Source organism: Suricata suricatta, chromosome 12, assembly GCF_006229205.1.
Source record: "Suricata suricatta isolate VVHF042 chromosome 12, meerkat_22Aug2017_6uvM2_HiC, whole genome shotgun sequence".
Taxonomy (NCBI): domain Eukaryota; kingdom Metazoa; phylum Chordata; class Mammalia; order Carnivora; family Herpestidae; genus Suricata; species Suricata suricatta.
The window spans coordinates 7,068,289-7,087,641 of record NC_043711.1 but is presented as its reverse complement, the minus strand read 5'-3'; the positions used below and the strand labels follow the sequence as shown (position 1 = coordinate 7,087,641).

Here is a 19,353-nt window from a genome sequence, read left to right as displayed (position 1 = left end):
TCAGAGCCTGAAGCCTGTCTTTGGATTCTGTGTCTCCCTCTCTCTCTGCCCCTCCCCTGCTTACGCTGTCTCTGTCTCTCAAAAATAAATTAAAAAAAATTTAAGGTTTATTTATTTATTTTAAGAGACAGAGAGAGCAGGGGAGGGGACAGAGAGAGAGGGAGAGAGAGAGAGAGTCCCAAGCAGGCTCTGCACTATCAGCATGAAGCCTGATGTGGGGCTCAAACTCATGAGCCGCAAGATCATGACCTGAGCCGAAATCATGAGTCAGATGCTTAACCAACTGAGCCAGCCAGGTTCCTGCTTAAAAAAAAATTTTAACTGTGGGGACACCTGGGTGACTCAGTCGGTTAAGCACCTGACATCAGCTCAGGTCATGATCTCATGGCTGGTGAGGTTGACCCTGCAAGGGGCTCTCCTCTCTCAACCCAGACCTCGCTTCAGATCCTCTGTCTCCCTCTTGCTCTGCCCCTCACTGCTCATGCTCTCTCTCTCAAAAATAAACATAAAAAAACAATGAAAAATAAAATTTTTAATTGTGATAAAATATACATAACACGAAATTTGCCATCTTCATCATTTTTAAGCATTCAGTTCCATGTTAAGTACATTCTCATGGTTGTGCCGCTGTCCCCACCAGCCATCTCTGGAACTCATTGTGTCTTGCAAACTGAGACTCTGTCCCCACAAAACGCTGACTCCCCACCCCCTCCCCCCGCACCCTGGCGCCCACCATCTACTTCCTGTCTCTGTGAACAGGACTCCTCTGGGGACCGCATCAAAGTGGAATCCTACAGTCTTTGTCCTTTGTGTCTAGCTTATTTCACTGAGTATAATGTTCTCAAGGTTTATTCGTGTTGTGGCAGGTGTTGGAACTGACTTCCTTTTTAAGGCTGAATAACATTCCATGGTATGGATGTGCCTCATTGGGTTTACATAGTCCTCTGTGGATGGACCCATTGATGGGGCTGCTTCCGCATTTGGCTGTTGTGAACCTTGCTGCTATGAATGTGGGTGTACAAATATCTCAAGACCCTGCTTTCAACTCTTTTGGGTGAAATACCCAGAAATGGAACTGCTGAGCCCTGTGATAATTCTGTTTCAACTTTTTGAGGAACTATCATGCTATTTTCCGTAGTGACTGTACCATTTTACATTTTCACCGACAGGGCACAAGGGTTCCGATTTCTCTCCATTGTCACTAACACTTGTTATTTTCTGAAGTTTCTGTTTGTTTGCATGGTTTATTTATAGTAGCAATTCTAATGTATGTAACGTGAGCCTTATTGCTTTTTTAATTTTTTATTTAGACATAGGGAGTTGAGCTTTATTCAGTTTTTGGTATAGTGATTGCTAGTGGGGACAAATATATATTTTATGAAAAAATATACACACACCACTGGTGAGTGCATGAAACATTTTGCTGATGGGCTGTGTGACCAGAAATGTCTTGAAGACTGACCTCAGTCACCTCAATTCTATGTGGAGGGTGTTTTAGATCACCCTTCTATTTCCAGGCCCAAGATAATAAAGTCCAGAGGTTGAATGAGGCAGTCTATTAATCTTTCAAGGTCCAGCAACAATGTCCCCTCCTCCAGGAAGCTTACCTTGCCTTCCCAGAGACAGCTCCAGCTCCCTACTCTGGGCTCCTCAGCCCAGGGTGCAAGGGTCCCTCTTTCTGTCCCAGCCTTGACCATGGGTGTGTGTGTGCCTGGACGCTGAGGGATTTCTGGGGTCCTAGCAATGCCCAGGCACAGAGCAGGTCAGGCAGAGTTTGCTGAGGGAATGAATGAATGAGTGAATGAATGAATGAAGAGTCTGAACTGGCCTCTGAGATGAGTGTGAGCCGAAGAGGCTGTGCAGAGGTGAGGAGGGCTGGGTGAAGCTCTGCTCACCGGGGCCATATTCGGAGGCGGAGGCGGCCCCAGGCCAGGCATCGGAGGCCAAGGTTGAGGAGGCGTGTCCAGCGGAAGAGCAGGCGGTGGGAGGTGCGCACGTAGAGGCTCCCGGAGGGGTCCACAGCCTTGAGCGCAACCAGCGGTGTGTAGCGGGCATTGGTTTGTCTGCGCAGGGGTGGTCTGGAGGAGCCAATGACCTTGAGGATGACCTATGGGGTGGAGCCCTGAGCTCTTGGATTCAAGGAGTCGGGGTTTGCAGGGTGGGGCACCCTCACGTACCTGAGCCGTGTCTTGAGCCTCTGTTCCCCGCCCCCCACTCACCTGGACCACATCCTGTGGGCTCTGCCCTACAGAGCGAAATAGCTCCCTGGAGGCTGGGAGGTAGAAATCTCGGAAGTAGTGCAGGGTGTCCGGGTCAGTGTCTGGGAACTCGGCTGTGGAGACCTGCTCCAGGAGCTTCCCCTCAAAGTCAGTGATCACTGGGCCAGGTTCCACCAGGGTGATGCTGGGGATATAAGGAGGGGCAGGGGGTCTGGTACCCCACCCCCTCGCTACCCCATTAACATCCCTCTCCTCCTCACTCTCTCCATTTCCCATCATTACCTCCTCCTTCTTGGTTCCCCAGCCCCTCCACTGCCCTTCCTCTGGTACTGCTCCATTCTCTTCCCATACCTCCATTTTCCTCATTCCTGATTCCGCCTTCTCACCATTGCCCACTTTCCCCCACCGTCATTCCCTTCCCACCCCACTCCTAGCTACCTCCGTTTCCCGCGTCTTTCCCCATCGCCGTCTCCCACGCCCCCTTCACGACCCAAACGCCCGCCTCACAAGATGTTGAACTGCAGCAGCTGGACAGCCAGACTTTCGAAGAATCCCTCCAGGGCGAACTTGGAGGCTGCATAGACCTCATTGAACACGACACCTGAGAGGATTGGAGGAGGTTGAGCCCTTTGGGGTCTGGGCGATGGGCTTGTGGGTCCAGAGGGACATGGGGTCTTCGGGAGACAGAGCAAAGAGGTTTGAAGATCAGAATGAGGGGCTATCGAGGGCCAACATGACGAGCGTCTGTATGCATGTGTGATGGGGAGCATATGCGCTCAGGATGAGGTTGTCTGGGGTGCCCTGTGCTCCATCTGCCCTTGGCCATGGAAAACCCTCTTCCCTCCATCCTCTAAACCTCTGGGCCACTTGAGCATGGGATTGCCAGGGCCCCTGAAGGCAAGTCCTGTTCACTGGGGTTCTTATCTGTCTTTATTGAGAGGAAATGTAGCCCCTGACATCAGGAAGGGCAGCTGGAAGAGGGGCCCATGGGATGGAGTTGAGTAGTAGAATCAGATTCCCCAAGGCGGGGTCACAAATACAGTGGATTCTTTAGGGGTCTGCTGAGGAGGGGGCTGGATCCCCGGGAATTCCAGGGGAGGAAGGGAGTCTAGAGGGATTCAAGGAGGAAAGACCCAGGAGCATGGATGGCAAATGCGTGGCCTCCATAGTAGGCCAATAGCAGACCTCACTGAACATTCACTGCTCTCTTTTTCTGCAGATCCTCAGAGCCCCAAAGCGAGACATCGCAGGGCTTGGCTGGAGGTATTTGGCAAGAAACAGTCACGGAGAAGGAGTTCTGATGGTTCTTTTGGGTTTGGGGGGATGGAGAGACGTTTAGAGGTGTTGGGAAGGCGGGTTGGTGCTGAATGTGGACGGCATGGACAGCGCTTGTAACGCCAGCGGCTCCTCTTGCAGTACGGGGGACACAAGCTGCTCCAGAAATGTTTCCTTTAGAGCTTCAAAGTCCTTCCCAGCACAGGCTCATTTGGAGTATGAATGAGCTAAAACCTGTTTGCCATCCCTCCAGCCTGGGGAGGGTCAGACACGGGAGGATTCCCCAGGGCTTACCCTGCAGCCCCATGACACTGCTGACCACCACGATGTGGCCCTTTCGCCTTTTCTTCATGCCAGGAAGCACAGCTCTGACCAGACGGACAGCCCCAAAGAAGTTGGTATCAAAGACACTCTGCATGGCAGCCAGGCTGAGCCCCTCCAAGGGCCCCACCAGGCCCACTCCAGCATTATTCACTAAGGAGGGGGGTAAAGGTTACATTGAGGTCCCCCAAACCCTTCTAGCTCCCCTCCTGTAGGGACGCCCCTTGAATCATCCCATCCCCTGCTCCAAATTGAGGCTCAGGCCAGAGTATCTTGAGTGGAAGAATGTGGGGCCCTGATGATCATGATCTTCACATACAGTTTAGCATTTATTATAAGAACCTTGAACCCTGGGTGAGGGGAAGGGCCTCTGGGAACAGCCTCCCCTTAATGCATGAGCAATTCAGCTCTGACCCCAAATTGCATCAAAACAGCCCCACCCGCCCTCCTCAGAAAGCCTCTGAGGGCCCATGCGTTGCTTCTTCAGCATGCTCTCTTTCCCAAATGACTCATCGGAGTAATTTTTCCAACTACATATGGTTTTCTCCAAATGTGAGAAGTTCTATTCAATAGAATCCATCCTACACCCAGGACTCAAGTTTATTCTTGTATCCATAATAAACTGGTCCCCTGGGCTTTTAGCTAGCTTGTCTACCCCTTCCATCCAGGACTAGCGGTTGCTAGGGAAGCAGGCAGGCTGATGCTCAGACAGTGGAGAGGACTCACTGTGGTGAGCATCTGTGCTTAGGTCAGGGAGGGGAGTGACCCCCAGGGGCTGTTTTTGGTCTCACCCAGCACGTCCACTTCCCCTCCCTCGATGCAGCTGAGACACTGGGCCACGGACTCGTCGCTGCACACGTCCAGCTGGGCCACGGTGAGGGTCTGCCCCAAAGCCTGTCCAGCAGCTGTCTCCAGTGTCTGCTTCTTTCCTAGGTCCCTCATGGTGGCCACCACTGGGGACCGAGAGCAGAGTTGGGGCAAGCGCTGGACTCCTTTTCCCTCTGCATTTATTTGCATATATTTCCAAACACTTGCATGAACAATCGCAGATGAATGGACACCGAGGTTTACACACCTACATTCACTACACAACCACAGATGCAGATTTGTGCACATGTACTTTCATCCATTCATCCATCCATCCTTTACTGAGTATCAACTTAGTATTCACTATGCCCGATTCTAGGTTCTGAGACTACTGCATGCAATGAAATGTACAAAGTCCTGGACTGCACAGAATGTATAGCCAAGTAAGGAAGGCAATAAAATAAATATAGAACATATTGCCTTGAGAAAAGAAATACATACACACTTCGGGTCAATGTGTGTGTGTGTGTGTGTGTGTGTGTGTGTGTGTGTGTGTACATGCAAATAGCTACATTTACATCATCCTCAGAAATTTCAGCTTACTGATTACCTACCATGTACCAAACACCGTGCTAAATACATTTATAAGTCCTACCTCCAATCCTCACAAGAACAGTATGATTAGGCCACTGACTGCTTTTCCAAAGATGGGCCACAATATCTTTCCTCGCATATGCTCTTTGAGAACTTTGCTGCTCCTCCTCAAGTCATGAAATCTCATTTCCCTCTCCTTGGATTTTGTGATGAGCTGGGAGTCAGTAGAATAAGGTGAAAGTAACATTGGATGGCTTCTGGGGTTAAGCCAGAAAAGACGCTGCAGTTTCTGCCTTGTTCGCTGTAATGTTCCCTCTTAAAATCCTCAGCCACCTTGTAGCAGCCTAGCTATCCTGAGACTACCATGTTGGGAGGAAGCCCAAGCCAGCCAGAGGACAAGACCCTAGATTACCGGAAGGAGCAGAGATGCCTGCACAGGCCTGTGACTCCCCTCCTCTAGGCCAGTGGTAGCCTTTGACCCTGAGCCAGAGCTGCCTAGCTGAGTCCTTCCAAATTTATGGCCATTGTGAACCATGAGAGATAGATGATTACAGTTGTTCTATTACACCATAAATTTTGGAAGGATATGCTATTTAGCAATAGTAGCCAGGACAAGTAGGTGAAGCTGTTATTCCTATTATGGAAATTAACACACCGACACTAAGCAAAATAAAGTTCCTGGTCTGTCCCACCCCTAGTAAGGGTTAGAACCGAGACTTGAACCTGGGTTTGTGGGTGTGCTGAGCTCAAATACCTCATCCCTGTTTGTACCCCTCAGGCATGTACCCACTATCACACATGCATGGCCCTGGTGGGCGTTTTCATGTTATCTGTGGGCCTGGGTGATTCATGGGTGTTGCTCAGATGAGTGGGACCACATGCATCTACATACTGTGACAAGTATATCTGCCACGTTCCAGCTGGATGACCTTGGGCAAGGATCAATGTGCCTCAGTTTCCTCATTTCTAAGATGGAGCTATTGATAGTGACCACCTGATAGGGGTGACGCAGGGATTAAATGATACATGTGATGTGCACCACTTTGATCAGAACCTGGCACATTGTAAGCACTCAATAAACATCCTTCAGCAGTTTTACACACTCATCTGCCTGTCCATAGAGACACACACAGTGCTATTGCTTCCTTGCACACTAGCACTCAGACTGTCACACCCAAAGCTGTGTGTGTCTCTAAGACAGAGGGCAGAGGGCTGGGCGAATCAGCCCTGCCAACTGGGGCAATGCCCTTGCCCCCTGCAACCTCTTCTTAAGTAGTGGCCCTGTGCCCACTTCAGGCTCCAGCGTGCTCTGGGTCAGAGGTTCCCATGGGTGGCGTGCAGACTGGGGCAATTTACTCCAGAGTTGCAGGAGGCCAGATGCCTAGATTAAGAGGCTGACTTCCCTCTTAAGCCCCCAAGGTCAAGGTAACTAAGAGGCTTTTCTTGGAGCAGTAATGGGGGGGGAGGGTATGGGAAAGGGAGGGCACTAAGGAATGGCTAAGTGGAGCCTCAGGGAAGCCCTCCCCACCAGCCCTGTAAAAAATATCACCCCCCCACCTCCTACCATACTCCATCTTTGTTTTATTTTGCACTTATTGGGGCTAGACATATTATACAACTTTAAAATCTGTTCATTGTCTGTCTCCCTCTCCTCCCTCACACACCACTACTCAGGGCAGAGATTTTTGCCAATCTTCTTCATGGCTGTGTTTCCAGCACCTAGAATAGTGCCCGGCACCCAGTAGGTGCACAAGGAATACTGGTTGGATGAGGGGGTGAGTTATGAGCGGAGGTGGGAAGGGAGCCTCCATGGGTCCTGGGTCCTCCTCAAGCCCACAAATACAGCTGAAAGGCTGGGCTAGTGGAAATGGTGCCAGGACGGCTGAAGGTCCTCAGGCACCGTGCCCACCCCTGCCCTTCCCGGCCCCGCCCGGGGCCTCTGACCTTGGTAGCGCTGCCTGTGGTCGTGAGCCAGCTGGACGGCGAGCTCCAGGCCAATTCCCGAGGAGCAGCCCGAGATCAACACGGTCCGGGGTGCGTCAGCCATGTTGATCCCTGCCTGGATGGGTGACCTCTGCTGGCCAGCACCTGACTCCTGCCACCCATCCTGGGCTCCTCTGCCCCCTCCTAGACACCCTCCAACGAATCCCCCACAAGGCGCAGGGGCCCCGGATGATGCCAATCTGAACTGACCCTGGACAGGCAGCTAGGAGGAAATCTTTAACCTCAAAATAGCCTCTTTTCTTTATCTGTTAAAAAAAATGTCTTCTCCTCACTGCTCCACTCGTAACTAGGGTCTTTTTATTATGATTTCAAATTATTCAGGACTGGGGGAACTAGCAGGGGCATTCCCTTCCTGTCTCTATACTGGGCAAGGAATCTCTGATTGGAGGGAGACAGTGAGAGAAAATGACGGCGTGTGGCCTCAGAAGGGTCCTGAGCATAGATCTGTCCGAAGATGGGGTTAGACTAGGAAGGACTTCTCAGCAAGGCAGGGCAATATCTTTATGAGAATCTTTTAGTAGGAGAAGTCTTAGCCTCAAGGTCCCTGAGGAGGGAGGAGGAGGAGCAGCTTGGGGAGATTCCCTCTCTCTCCCCACCCCACAGCCCCCAGATGGGGCCCCACCCCTTTTCTCCAGGGACACAGAGACTCTTTGTCCGAGGAGCCAGAGCCAGGGAGGGAGACCTTGCCAGCTTCTCCCTCTTCCCCGCGGTGGGGCAGTTTAGGGCCCAGGATACGCCCCTTGGGCTCCTCCCCGAAGAAGCACCCTTAGATCCTGCAAGTCTGTGCTTGTTCAATTGCACAGACAGCTCCATGTGACCCCCTGGGGGGGAGGGAGCTTCACAGTGGGGGGTCCCAGCAAGATGAGAGGCAGCTCTGCCTCACCCCAGAAATGGCAGGGATCCACCTCCCCCTGCGGCAGTGCCCTGTTTTCAGATAGGGCCAGGCTCCCCCATTTGATTGGGGCACATGTAAAGATTTGGAATAAGGGCTATGGCATCCATTTGGGGACGTGTGTCAGGGAGAAGGGAGAGGAAGGCTGGAGATGGAGACGTTACCCTTCGTTTAAAGAGTAAGAGTTTGGGGGGAATATATAGAACTGTGGTTTGGAATTCGAGTCGAGGGTTTGGGGGTGAGGCCAGGACATCCAATTCTGGAATTTGGGTGGAAAAATGAGGGTTTGGGGTCAGGCTGAGAACCCCGTTTTGTAATTTGAGGTGAGGTTGGAGATGGGATGAGGATTCTCTATTTAGACACCTGAAGGGAAGGCCTTGGGATGAAGCTGGTACCTTTCATAGTGTGGCTAAATCACTGGGGTAAAGCAAGTGACTGAGAATTTGGCATCAGGCTGGAACCCTATTTGGGAGCCTGGATGAGACAGAAAAGATTTGGTACAAAGCTGTATCCCTTAATTCCAGGGCCTGATTGGAGGCTGAAGGTTTGAAAGAGGCTAAGATTTCCTTTGAGGGAACCTGTTAGGAGGAAAGAGTTGGGGGTAAGACTGGGACCCCGAATTCTAAGGCTGGGTGGGAGTGACCCTTTTCCTCCACTGTGGGTGGGGGCATAAAGGGCCCAGCTCCTTGCCGGGCTCCAGCCTTAGCGGGCCAATCAGCACTCTGCACAAACTTTCCCAACTCCTCCACCAGCTGTCAGCCACCCCCCCTCCCTCCAGCGAGCCCCGCCCGGCCCGGCGCTGGAGCGCAGGGCGAGGCCGGGGCGGGGTCTCCTGCAGTCTCCTGCCGATCCCGAGTGGAGCCGGCCGCGGCAAGTGAGCGCACGGAGCCCGAGGAGTCGCCGCGCCCCGTAGACGCCCCAGCCGGTCCCCGCCTTGCGTGTGGGGCCCGCCGGGATGGGGAGTCGCCGAGGCCTGAGCCAGCCGCGGGCCGGCCTCTGCCTGCTTCTGGCTTCGCTGCAGCTGCTGCTCCGGACGCAGGCTGGTGAGCCGGGAGGGAGGAGATAGGAAAAGGACCCCGGTGCAGGGTCTAACGAGATCCCAAAAGATGGGGTGGAGACAGGAATGGGGGGCGTGCAAGAGGGGGCGTGCGCGTTGCGCGTGGATAGGGTATTGTGTTCGGGCTCGTGTGTTGGACTCTGGGCGATTTGTGGGTGTGACAGCAGGCGGGAGGGGGGAAACGTGTGACCGTGTTTTACTGGTGGATGCGTTGGAATGGACGCGATGTAGAGTTGTGTGTGCGGCAATGTGTGTGAGGCCATTTGAAGCGAAACTGCGCGTGGGAGTTGACGATTATTGTATGAATATGGGTAATGGGTGATCCCTGGCCAAGGTTATGATTGTGAGTTGTGGGTGTGTCTGTGTGGAGCTGACTTAAGAGCATAATCGTGTGTGTTACGCGTGTGATTGTTTGTCTTTGGGTGAACCGATGAGGGTCTGTTGTGATTCTGGGGCGTAAACAATTGCCCGTGAGGACACGAGTGGATGATTCTGGGGGTGATGGTGAGTGGGGACGAGCATGGGAGGGTGCTAATCGGGGATCCAGAGTTTCCTTTGCATCTCCCCGAATGGCTTCATCCTACTGTTCCTCTTCCTACTCTGCCTCCAACTGGCGCGCGCCCACCTCTGCCCCCACGTCTCCCCCCGACCCTGAGCTCCCCAGAGCCGTGATCAGCACCATGGACAGGGCCTCGGGAGGGCCGCGGTGAGGGGCGAGGCGGGGCGGGGCGCGGGGCGGGGCAGGGCGGAGCGCGGGCGGGGGCGGAAGTGGAAGTTGCTCCCCCCAGCTGAGCGAGCTGCGGGTGTTTTTCCTGAGGAATTTCTCAGGGGCCCCAAGGGTCCCGGAGGCCGGCGGACGGGTGAGTCAGCGCTGACGCACGCCCAGCTGCGCGATTTTGGCTGGACGCCGAGCTCCGCCCCACAAGGTTCGCGGTTGGGGGCGCCCAGGGGTTTGGGAAGGTCGTGGTCCCTCGAGTGGCATCCCTGGTCTGAGGATGGCCTAGACCCTCCTGGAAATCGCTCCCTAGGGTGAGCTCAGCCCTTCCCCCCAACACACACACACACCACCCTACACTTCCTCACTTTCTCTGGAGTTCAGGGAGATGCCTGATCACGTGGATTATCCTAAATTGGCCGATGTCCCGTTCCCATGCTGACAAGTCCATACAGCCGTGCAATCTCAGGCATCCATTCAAAACATAAGCCCTCTGGGACCCCAGGAATGTGGAACACCGGTGCCCACGCCCCAGGCAGCCTCCCGCCACAGGGTCACAGCCTTTGTCACCCTCCTACACTTCCCAGCTCTTGCCCGTGTTTCCACTGGTATCCACACAACACAGTCAGCATTCACAACCAGTCACCCGCTGGCCGACTGGGCCGTACGCTCCCGTGTAACCACAGTTCCCGTCTCACGTCTGGCCTGTTATAATCACAGAGTCACCTGCGTGACCAGCAGTGCTGTGCGCTCACTGCTAGGAGATACCCAGCCACACATCAAATAACTGCACCTCATCTCTCCACTGCAGGCCAAATACTTGGCATGCACTGACAACATGCCCCGCCATTCCCTGGTCCATAGAGAGTCATGCACATGCTTACACAATCTCATGCATGTACATAGTAGCGCACACACTCACACCTGTGCTCTTCTACACATCCGAGGGGATCCCAACCACGTCACAGCCTAGACCCTGCCTGCCTCCCTTCATATCCTAGACCCCATCTAACATCTCCCTGGGGCCCTGACCAGCACAGGGAAGAGTGTGGGGAGAAGGTCAGGCGGGTCCCTGACAGACCCCCACTCTCTGACCCTGCAGGCAGGACTCAATGCCTCTTGTGTGTCCCCTTGTCACAGAGCCAGCCCTGAAAAGAAAGGGCAGTCAGTTTCTGAAAGGTCACTACAGAAGATATGCAAGATTGAAGCAGGAGACATTTGGGTTAGGTGCCGAGAAGGACTTTTTAAATGTGAATGAGCAGCTGGTCAGGAGGCTGCATGGAGACAGGGGCCTGGGTGAGGGGAAAGCCTGGGAGAGCCACACTGTGTGGGGTTTTGACTCCCAGCCCTCCACTGGGCTCCAGCGCAGAGAGGGGCCGCTGGGAGGGTCATTCCACGGGGGAGTGACCCTTGTGGTTGACAGAGCCTGGGAGCTCAGATCTTAGTCCCAGGGGCCTATAACCCAAATACCTCTTAATGACAGCCTAGCCAGAGAACAGGCAATTAGAGATGGGGCTGGTGGTGGCAGCAGCAGAGTTGGGGGGTGTGGATGCAGAGAGACATGAGAGTGGCCTCCCCCACAGATATGCATGCACACACACGCACACACACACACGCACGCACACATGCACACGCACACACAGAAAGAGAGGAAGGAAAACCAATGAAATACCAAGAGACACACAGAAAGAGCTAGGAAGCAAGAGAACAAGAGAGACTGACTGATTCAGAGTTGGATGCAGAGAGGGACCTGGAAAGACCAACCCAGAAAGTGGGACAGAGGGAGGGCAGGGAGGGGGAGAGGAGAAAGACAGAACAGGAGGTTGGAGGCAAGAGTGCGCTGAGGCTGGAACAGGGGTCGGTAAATCTGGAGAATGAAGGGTCTGACCCAAGAGGAGCTGGGATGGCGGGTCCCTCCTCCAGGCTCCCATCTCCCCCAGGTCTGGCCCCCAACCCTGACTCCCAATGGTGAGGTCAGCAGAACCACCCCCAGGGTGAGGTCATGGGCAGATTCGACATACTCTGGCTCCTGCCAAGAGGCTGGGTCAGGGGGTCAGTGGGACAGTCTGCAGGGGGAAGGGGAGAGCAGGCAGGGGCTTTGGGCCCAGGGGAAGCCCCCGCCCTCCCCTGCCCAAGCCATGTGGTTCCACTTAGCACTGGCCTGCTGTATGGGGTGGGGCTGGTAGGATGGCCTCAATTAGGATCTGGTTGGGCCAGACCAGTTCCTTCCTTTGCTGGGATGAGAGGGATAGGGTCAGAGGGAGGAGGTCAGGAGGTTATTAGAGAGAGGTAGTCATAAGGAGGAGGTCAGAGAAGGCGATAAAATGGGGAGGTCACAGGCCAGATGGAGGAGGCTGGGTTAGGCAGAGAGAGGAGGTCATGGGTGACGGTGATCAAGGAGGGGGTCAGAAGGAAGAAGCAGGAGAGGTAATGGTGAGAGGGGGCAGATCCTGAGTGATGATCAGGGAGGAGGAATTCAGAGGACCCGCGGTCAAAGGAGGAGGTCAGAGGGAGGATGTGGGGGGAACACACCCCAGGAGCCCCCCCCCCTCAGTGGGTTTCCCCTGGCAGGGGGCTGCAGGCCAGGAAGCAGCCCCAGGGAGTTGGTGCGGGGGAGAGTAGGGAGGGGGACAGTCTGGCCCTGGGGCTCAGGCCAGGAAGCCTTGATTCATCCCAGAAGTAGGTCAGCTTTTTTTTTTCCTTACCAAAAACCAAGGGGGGAAAAACAGGAGTCAATAGGCTGAGGAGACTGAAGCAGCTGTGGGGCAGTGGGATGGGTGCAGCTCCCGGGCCCGCTCCTTCTCCCTGACCGCAGACACCATGGGGGACCGAATACCCCAAACCTCGGCTACTCACGTGGAGTCCTAGATTTGTTCTAACCACCCTGCACCCTGGCTTCTCTCTACAGCAGACCCTGTGGATGTGCTGAAGGCCCTGGGTATGCGAGGGGGCCAGGCTGGGGTCTCTGAGGGGCCTGGCCTCTGCCCCCAGAGGGCCCCGGAGGGTGACCGGGCATTCAGGGTTGGCAAGACCAGCACACTTGGCACCCCTACGAGGGAGCTTTTTCCAGGTGAGTCAGTGCAGGAGGGCTTGGGGGGGTGGTCCTGGGAGTGTGGGTCCCTGCCTGGTCATCTAACCTGCCCCTTTCCCTCTGCCCCTTCAGATGGGCACTTTCCTGAGAACTTTTCTGTACTGATCACACTACGGGGCCAGCCAGCCAACCAGTCTGTCCTTTTGTCCATCTATGATGAGAGTGGTGCTCGGCAGCTGGGCCTGGCTCTAGGGCCAGCCCTGGGCCTCCTAGGTGACTCCTTCAGCCCCCTCCCCCAGCAGGTCAACCTCATGGATGGCAGGTGAGTGTAGGGAAGGTCGGGGTCCAGAGAGAAGTGGGATGAGAAGCACCCACCCCACTGACACTGTCCCCTTGCAGGTGGCACCGTGCGGCAATCAGTGTGGATGGCAGGATGGTGACTCTGGTGGCCGACTGTGAACCTCAGACCCCCACGCTGGGCCAGGGGCCTCGATTCATTAGCACAGCTGGACTCACTGTGTTGGGGACCCAGGACCTTGGGGAGGAGACTTTTGAGGTAAGGGTTCAGTGGTTGGGGAAACTGAGGCAGAGGACGGGGCAGGGGGGAGTTTTGTCCAGTTTCAACCCAGGACCAGGAAGCTGGGAAGAGGGAGTGGAATGCCCCACGGTGCATCTCGTGGGGCCACAAGACAATAATGCGCCATGGCACACACTTGACTCGTGGCAGAATATGGCGGTGACGTGGGGCTGTACTAGTTGTTACGAGGGGGTGTGACTCTGCGCGGGCGCTGGTCATGGCGTTGGGTGCTGGCAAGGCGTGGCGCTGTGTGCCTCGTGACAGTTGTGTTCTTGGTATGGTGACGCTTACTGGTGGCAGTGCTGTGTGTCATTGTGATGTGTGTCCCCTCCAGTGGGCCAGGGACCCCGTTCACCTTGTTCCCCTCCTTACACATGTTAGGGGTCATCATGTGCCTGAGAGCAAAGGAATAAATGTGCCTCTCGCAGTGGTGTATGATTTATGGTTGTCACTTGGTGTGGCCATGATAGAGTATCCCTCCTCTCCGCTTTGAGAGGCAGAGGGATTCCTGGGGCTGTGGTGGGGCCACCCCCTCCTTCTACCTATGGTGCCCTGGGTAGAGGAATACCAAACCTTGGTACTTGGAAGAAGGTATCAGAGTCAGCCCCTGGCTCTCTTTCCTTGACCCTCATCCTCTTCCCAGGGAGATATTCAGGAGTTGCTGATAAGTCCAGATCCTCAGGCTGCCTTCCAGGCCTGTGAGCGGTACCTTCCTGGCTGTGACAACCTGGACCCCGTACCCACAGGGGTAAGTGAAGGGTTTGTCTTGAAGTTAGGCTGAGTCGTCCCTGCATCTGGGTCTTAGGAATGAGTGAATACCCAGGACTGACTGACTCTTGCCCTCAAAAAGATCCTAGGCATGAGTGACCTTGATCTAGGTCACATAACAGAGTGATTTTTGGCTCCAGATCGTATGATTGACCCTAGGTCACAGGACTGAGTGATCCCTGGCTTCAAAACATGGGACCAAGAAGCCATGTGCCAGCATGGCCCCAGATGACTGAGCGATGGGGTCTCCGGTGAGAGGCTCCAGACATGATGGGCATCCTCTTCCCAGGTCACGCAGAGTGAGCCAGAAACTCCTCCCCCTCGACGGAAGGGGAAGGGAAAAGGGAAGAAAAAAGGGCGAGGTCGTAAGGGGAAGGGCAGGAAGAAGAAGAAGAACAAGGAAACTTTGATCCCAAGCCTACCCCCGGGCTCCCTGGACAACCAGGTAAAGAATCTGCAGACCCTCACCTCTGCTCTTTGACTGCCTGACTTCTGGTCTCTTATTCCCACTGACTGCTGGTACCTCATCCAAGTTCTCTGCCTTTGGTCTCTAATCCCTGACCTTTGACTTCTCTCAGCTGACTGATGACTGTGTCTGTGTGGCAGGAGGGCTGGTACTGTCTTAGGAGCTTTCTCATCTCTGCTCCCCAGTGTCCAGTGTTGGGGGCTGGAAGAAAGGGGCACACCCAGATGATTACCTGATATTAGGAGGTTCTTGATGGAGGCTACTGTTTAAGGGCAGCCATTAGCTGGAGTGAATATTCGGCTCATTAGTTAGAGGGTCATTGTTTGGGGTCAACTGGTTTAAGTAATTGGTGAGGGTTATTCATTGGAGAAGTCTAATGCGGGGTGCACTTTTTGGCTTTCCTGATAGAGATTGCAGGTTGGGAGGTCACCATAGGGAGATACTGATTGAGGTTGATGTTTGGGAGGTTCTTAGGTGGGGGTCATTGTTGGAAGTCGATGATAGAGACCACGGTTGGTGTTATTGTCACTGGTTTAGGGTTAATGGTAAGGGGTCATTGATGGGGGTTACTAGTTGAAAAGGAAGGTAGGTCATCAGTAGGGGACTACTGATTAGAAGGTACGAGTCGGCTCACCAGTTGTGGAAATGACTTTCAGGTGGTCATGGATGAAATAATTGGTTTGGAAGTCCCTGACGGGTTATTAGTTGGGAAGTCATTGATGGGCCATTGGTTAGTGAAATTACTGTTTGGGGTCCTTGGTTGGGGAGCACTAGTTGGGCTCACTCATGGCTGCTTATTGTTGGAGGATCACTGGTTAGGGGAATAATTGGTTAGAGGGTCACCAGTGGGGCTTACTAATTGAGGGTCCAGGAGCTCATACTGGTGATGGAGGGGGTCACTGGTTGTGGTCACCGGCTGGGGAGGTCACTGGGTGGGAGGTCACTGGTTGTTATTGATTGGAGGGGCCACCGATGGATCACTAGTTATAGGAATAACTGCTGGGAGGCCAGTGACGTTAGTTATTAGGAGGAGGGGTCATTGGTTAAGTCCCTTGGTGGGATCATTAGTCAGGGGTTATTGACAGAGGAAGTCACTAATGGGTCACTGGTTGTAGGAATGATTAGAGGCCACTAATGTGAGATCATTAGCTGGTGGGTCACTGGGTAGGCATCCTGGGTGCAGGCCATGTTTGGGGGAGAGAAAGAAATGATCACTTCTGGCCCAGAAAACAAACCCTCCCCAACCCCTTCCAACCCCTTCCAACCTACTCCCCTCTTTGTGCCCTTGACCAAATTCGTCCACAGCTGTCCAGGCCTCTCTGATTGTGGCCTGGCTGGCTGACCACTGAGCTCTGCCTTGGGAGAAGACATGTGGGGTAGGCTTCTGGGAGTCTGGCCCTGAGTACTGGACCTTGACTCTGACCACGGGGCTACGGAGCCAGCCCCACTCTGCCTTCTAGGTCTCTCAGACCTGACCCGGCCTGGCTCCTATTCCACACAGAGGCCTCCGCCTGCTGGCTGCCCTGATCCAGTCAGAACACATTTGCCTCCACTGACTAGTCCCCTGCCTTACACCCTACTGACGTTGTTTTCTTTTTTTGTGGGGGGAGGGGGAATTCTCCTTTGTTTCCTTCCCCAGACGGGGCATTGCTGGGGGCCAGAGCCTATCTCCTCCTCTGTCTTTACTGGACTGACCCCAAACCTGATACTTCTCTCCCTGCTGCAGACCTCCACTGACATCCCTCAAACAGAGATATCAGCTTCAACTTTACCTCCGACTCCCACGCCTTTGGTCATGACCACCACTGTGACCATTGGCCGCAATGTCACAATGCTAGAGGTCAGTGGGAAGTGGATGGGGCTGAAGGGAAAGTCCTGGGAATGGGTGGTGGGAGACAATGAGGACATCAGGGGCAAACTTTGGTCTGTCCCAATGTCCTCAGGGGGGCCTGGATCCTGACAGTGCAACAGAACTGAGGACCCTGGAGAGTAACTTAACCAAAGAACACAAAGAAGGAGATGGCCCTACCATTGGTCCTGTCTTCCGGGCAGCAGAGCATCCATCACAGACTCAGTTCCAGATTTTTTCTGTGAGTCTGAGTATTTGGGGTGGGGTGGGGGGCGGTTCCTGCCTGAAACCACATAGGATCACATTTGCTCTTTTGCCTTCTTTTAATCCTGCCTGGAATGCCTTCCCATCACCCCACTGTAGCTGATAAATGTTATCACTATCCTAATGTGACAAGAACTGTGCGAATGGATGGCTGTGTGTATAGAATTATACGTTTGGCTTTTAGTCCAAGCACGCTGAGAAGCCCCTTGATCAAGCTCATGGACTTGGAGTTTTAAAAGCTCTTTCTGGCTGCTGAGCAGCATATGGACTGTAGGGGGAGCCAGAGGGGCAGCAGGGAGACGCGTTGTCTATGCAACAGGGGTGTGGTGACCTGGATCAGGGTGGTGATGGTGGGGACAGAAAGAAGTGGACAGATTTGGGCCATGCTCCGTTTTGGTCTTGGAGATGAAGAAAGATTCAAGGATGACTTGGCAGACGCATGGCGGCAACTTTGAACAAGGTGGGGAAGCCTAAAGAAGAGCAGGTGGAAAGAATCAAGGATCTCATTTTGGATGTGCTAAATTGGCAACCCCTGCCTGGCATCCAAATGGAGATGCCAAGTGGGTGATTGTCTAGAAGATTCCAGGGTTCAAGGAACATGGTGTAGGCTGGATATAAAGACTTGGGAACCATTGACAGAGGGATGCTGCCGTTAGCTAAGGGATTAGATAAGATTGCTTAGGAAAATAGTGCAGACTGGGAAGGGCCCCAGGTTCTAGCCTTGGGATTGGACAAGGGAGGGGGGGAATGATCATAGCCAACTTACCCTGAGTGCTTATGGGTCAACCATTGTTTTAACTTATTCTTCTTCCCAGAGGGCATATACAGTTATCATTTGCTTACTGACCCTGCAGGTGAAGCCATAGGAGTTGAATGAGTTGCTTCCCATCACCAGCCGGTGAGAGGCAGCTCCAGGATTAGGACCCCACAGCACACTCCAAAGTCCATGCTCTTCTCCTTGACCATGTCCAGGGCTCACATCTCTTTTCTGTTCATTCCCCTGCCCCAGGGTGCTGGAGAGAAGGGAGCAAAAGGAGAACCAGCAGTAATTGAGCAGGTGAGGAGCCTGAGACCAGGAGGAGGTGGAGACATCTGGGCCAGCATGGGGGTCACACTCATTTTTCCCTCAGGGACAGCAGTTTGAGGGACCTCCAGGAGCCCCAGGACCCCGAGTGAGTCATGGATGCGCCCCCCTCTTCCTTTCTCTTCTAACTGGGGTATTCGAGGCTCTGGGGTGGAGGGTTGAGCTGTAACATTGCCATATCATTCAAAGATTATTACATATTTAAGACTCAAAGGATGAATCAAAGTAGGGGTTGGTGTGTAAAGTTGGGGGATGGTATGGGTCAATGTTAGTATTGAAGGGCCAGGAATGGCTCAGTGATGGGTAAGGGGGTCTGCATGGGGTCAGAGTCAGTGGTGGGTCAGAAGTTGGCCTGGCTTGAGCTTTGCATGCCTAATGAACCTCTGTTCCTCTGTCCCCAATAGGGGGTTGTTGGCCCCTCAGGCCCTCCTGGTCCCCCAGGATTCCCTGGAGACCATGGTCTACCGGTAAGAGACTCCCTCTAGGTTGAATCTTTTTGGGGGAGTGAGGTTTCAGCTGTGGAGCTGATGTCAGGAATGTGGATGTCTGAATGTGGATCTGGGAGCCAAGGACCGAGGACATCCCGCTAAGGCTGACATTGACCTACTTGCTCCTCTCTCTTTCTGTCTGTAAATTGCCTCTCTGGCCCTGCTCTGTCCCTGGGGGCCTATCCCCTGCTTTCCTCCTTCCATCTGTCTCTATCCCTGAGTGTTTTTCATCTGTCTTTCTTCCCTGTGCCTCTGTCTCTCTCCCCGCGTCTTTGTCTCTCCATCTGTCTCTCCTCTCTCTGTCTTTATATTTCCTTGCCTCTCTCTCTCCATCTCTCTACCTCTGTCTTCTCTGTCTCTCCATCTCTGCCTTCATTTTTTTCCCATTTCTGCCTCCCTCTCCCTGTCTTTTTCTTGCCTACTCTCTTTCTCACTCTCCCTGCCTCCATCCTTCTCTGTCTCTCCTCTCCCCCTCCATCTCTATCTCTCATCTCTGTCTGTCTATCTCTCTGCCTCCATTCCCCTCTGTGTCTCTCCCTCTCTCAGGGTCCTGCTGGCCTCCCAGGAATCCCTGGCATCGATGGGATCCGGGGCCTACCAGGCACTGTGATCATGATGCCGGTAAGGGGGAGATAGGGTGGCATATCTTGGGGGGTGTGGTCCTGACCCAGGAGGGGCCTTTCCTTGGGCTCCCCTTATGACTAGCTGCCTCCTAGTTCCAGTTTACAAGCAGCTCCCTCAAAGGACCCCCAGTCTCCTTCCAGCAAGCCCAGGCTCAGGCAGTCCTGCAACAGGCTCAGGTGAGTGGAGCATAATCAGGGGACAACGGGGGGCAATGGGAGGACATTGCGGGAGTAACAGAGATGGGGGATAATGCAGGCCAGTCAGGAGGCAGGTGGTATTTGTCTCCTGACAATGTCTTTTTGGAGGGTGTTGGGGTTT

General features: G+C 53.9%; 2 protein-coding genes across 6 annotated transcripts in view; one reads left to right on the top strand and one right to left on the bottom strand.

The window, feature by feature from the left end:
* Positions 1–756: 756 nt before the first annotated feature.
* RDH8 (retinol dehydrogenase 8) lies at positions 757–7,264 on the bottom strand. 2 transcript variants are annotated; one of them, XM_029918217.1, is made up of 7 exons: positions 7,161–7,264; positions 4,607–4,768; positions 3,789–3,968; positions 2,727–2,820; positions 2,220–2,403; positions 1,896–2,107; positions 757–1,777 (listed from the first exon to the last, which is right to left on the bottom strand). In XM_029918217.1, the coding sequence occupies exons 1-7, from the start codon at positions 7,261–7,263 to the stop codon at positions 1,738–1,740; spliced, it is 975 nt and encodes a 324-aa protein (XP_029774077.1). In that variant the 5' UTR covers position 7,264; the 3' UTR covers positions 757–1,737. The 2 variants fall into 2 exon arrangements, with proteins under 2 accessions (XP_029774077.1, XP_029774078.1); XM_029918218.1 differs by having other exon boundaries at positions 757–2,107.
* Positions 7,265–8,968: 1,704 nt separating this feature from the next.
* The window catches only part of COL5A3 (collagen type V alpha 3 chain), a 37,851-nt gene continuing 27,466 nt past the window's right edge, over positions 8,969–19,353 (top strand). For all 4 annotated transcript variants that reach the window (XR_003900959.1, XM_029917067.1, XM_029917068.1 and 1 more), the window contains exons 1-13: positions 8,969–9,155; positions 12,793–12,954; positions 13,048–13,237; positions 13,315–13,471; positions 14,136–14,240; positions 14,550–14,705; positions 16,453–16,566; positions 16,670–16,816; positions 17,849–17,896; positions 17,970–18,011; positions 18,328–18,390; positions 18,958–19,032; positions 19,128–19,211. Coding sequence is in view for 3 of the 4 variants with exons in the window: in XM_029917067.1 (XP_029772927.1) it covers positions 9,068–9,155; positions 12,793–12,954; positions 13,048–13,237; positions 13,315–13,471; positions 14,136–14,240; positions 14,550–14,705; positions 16,453–16,566; positions 16,670–16,816; positions 17,849–17,896; positions 17,970–18,011; positions 18,328–18,390; positions 18,958–19,032; positions 19,128–19,211 (1,431 nt within the window). In the remaining variant the exon portion in view is untranslated. The remainder of the gene's footprint in view (positions 9,156–12,792; positions 12,955–13,047; positions 13,238–13,314; positions 13,472–14,135; positions 14,241–14,549; positions 14,706–16,452; positions 16,567–16,669; positions 16,817–17,848; positions 17,897–17,969; positions 18,012–18,327; positions 18,391–18,957; positions 19,033–19,127; positions 19,212–19,353) is intronic.

Excerpts from the sequence above, each read along its gene's own strand:
- RDH8 (XM_029918217.1), bottom strand. The coding sequence starts at position 7,263 with ATGGCTGACGCACCCCGGACCGTGTTGATCTCGGGCTGCTCCTCGGGA. Across the intron at positions 4,769-7,160 it reads CCACAGGCAGCGCTACCAAG|TGGTGGCCACCATGAGGGAC; the intron begins GTCAGAGGCCCC and ends CTCGGTCCCCAG. Across the intron at positions 2,108-2,219 it reads GCCCACAGGATGTGGTCCAG|GTCATCCTCAAGGTCATTGG; the intron begins GTGAGTGGGGGG and ends TCCACCCCATAG.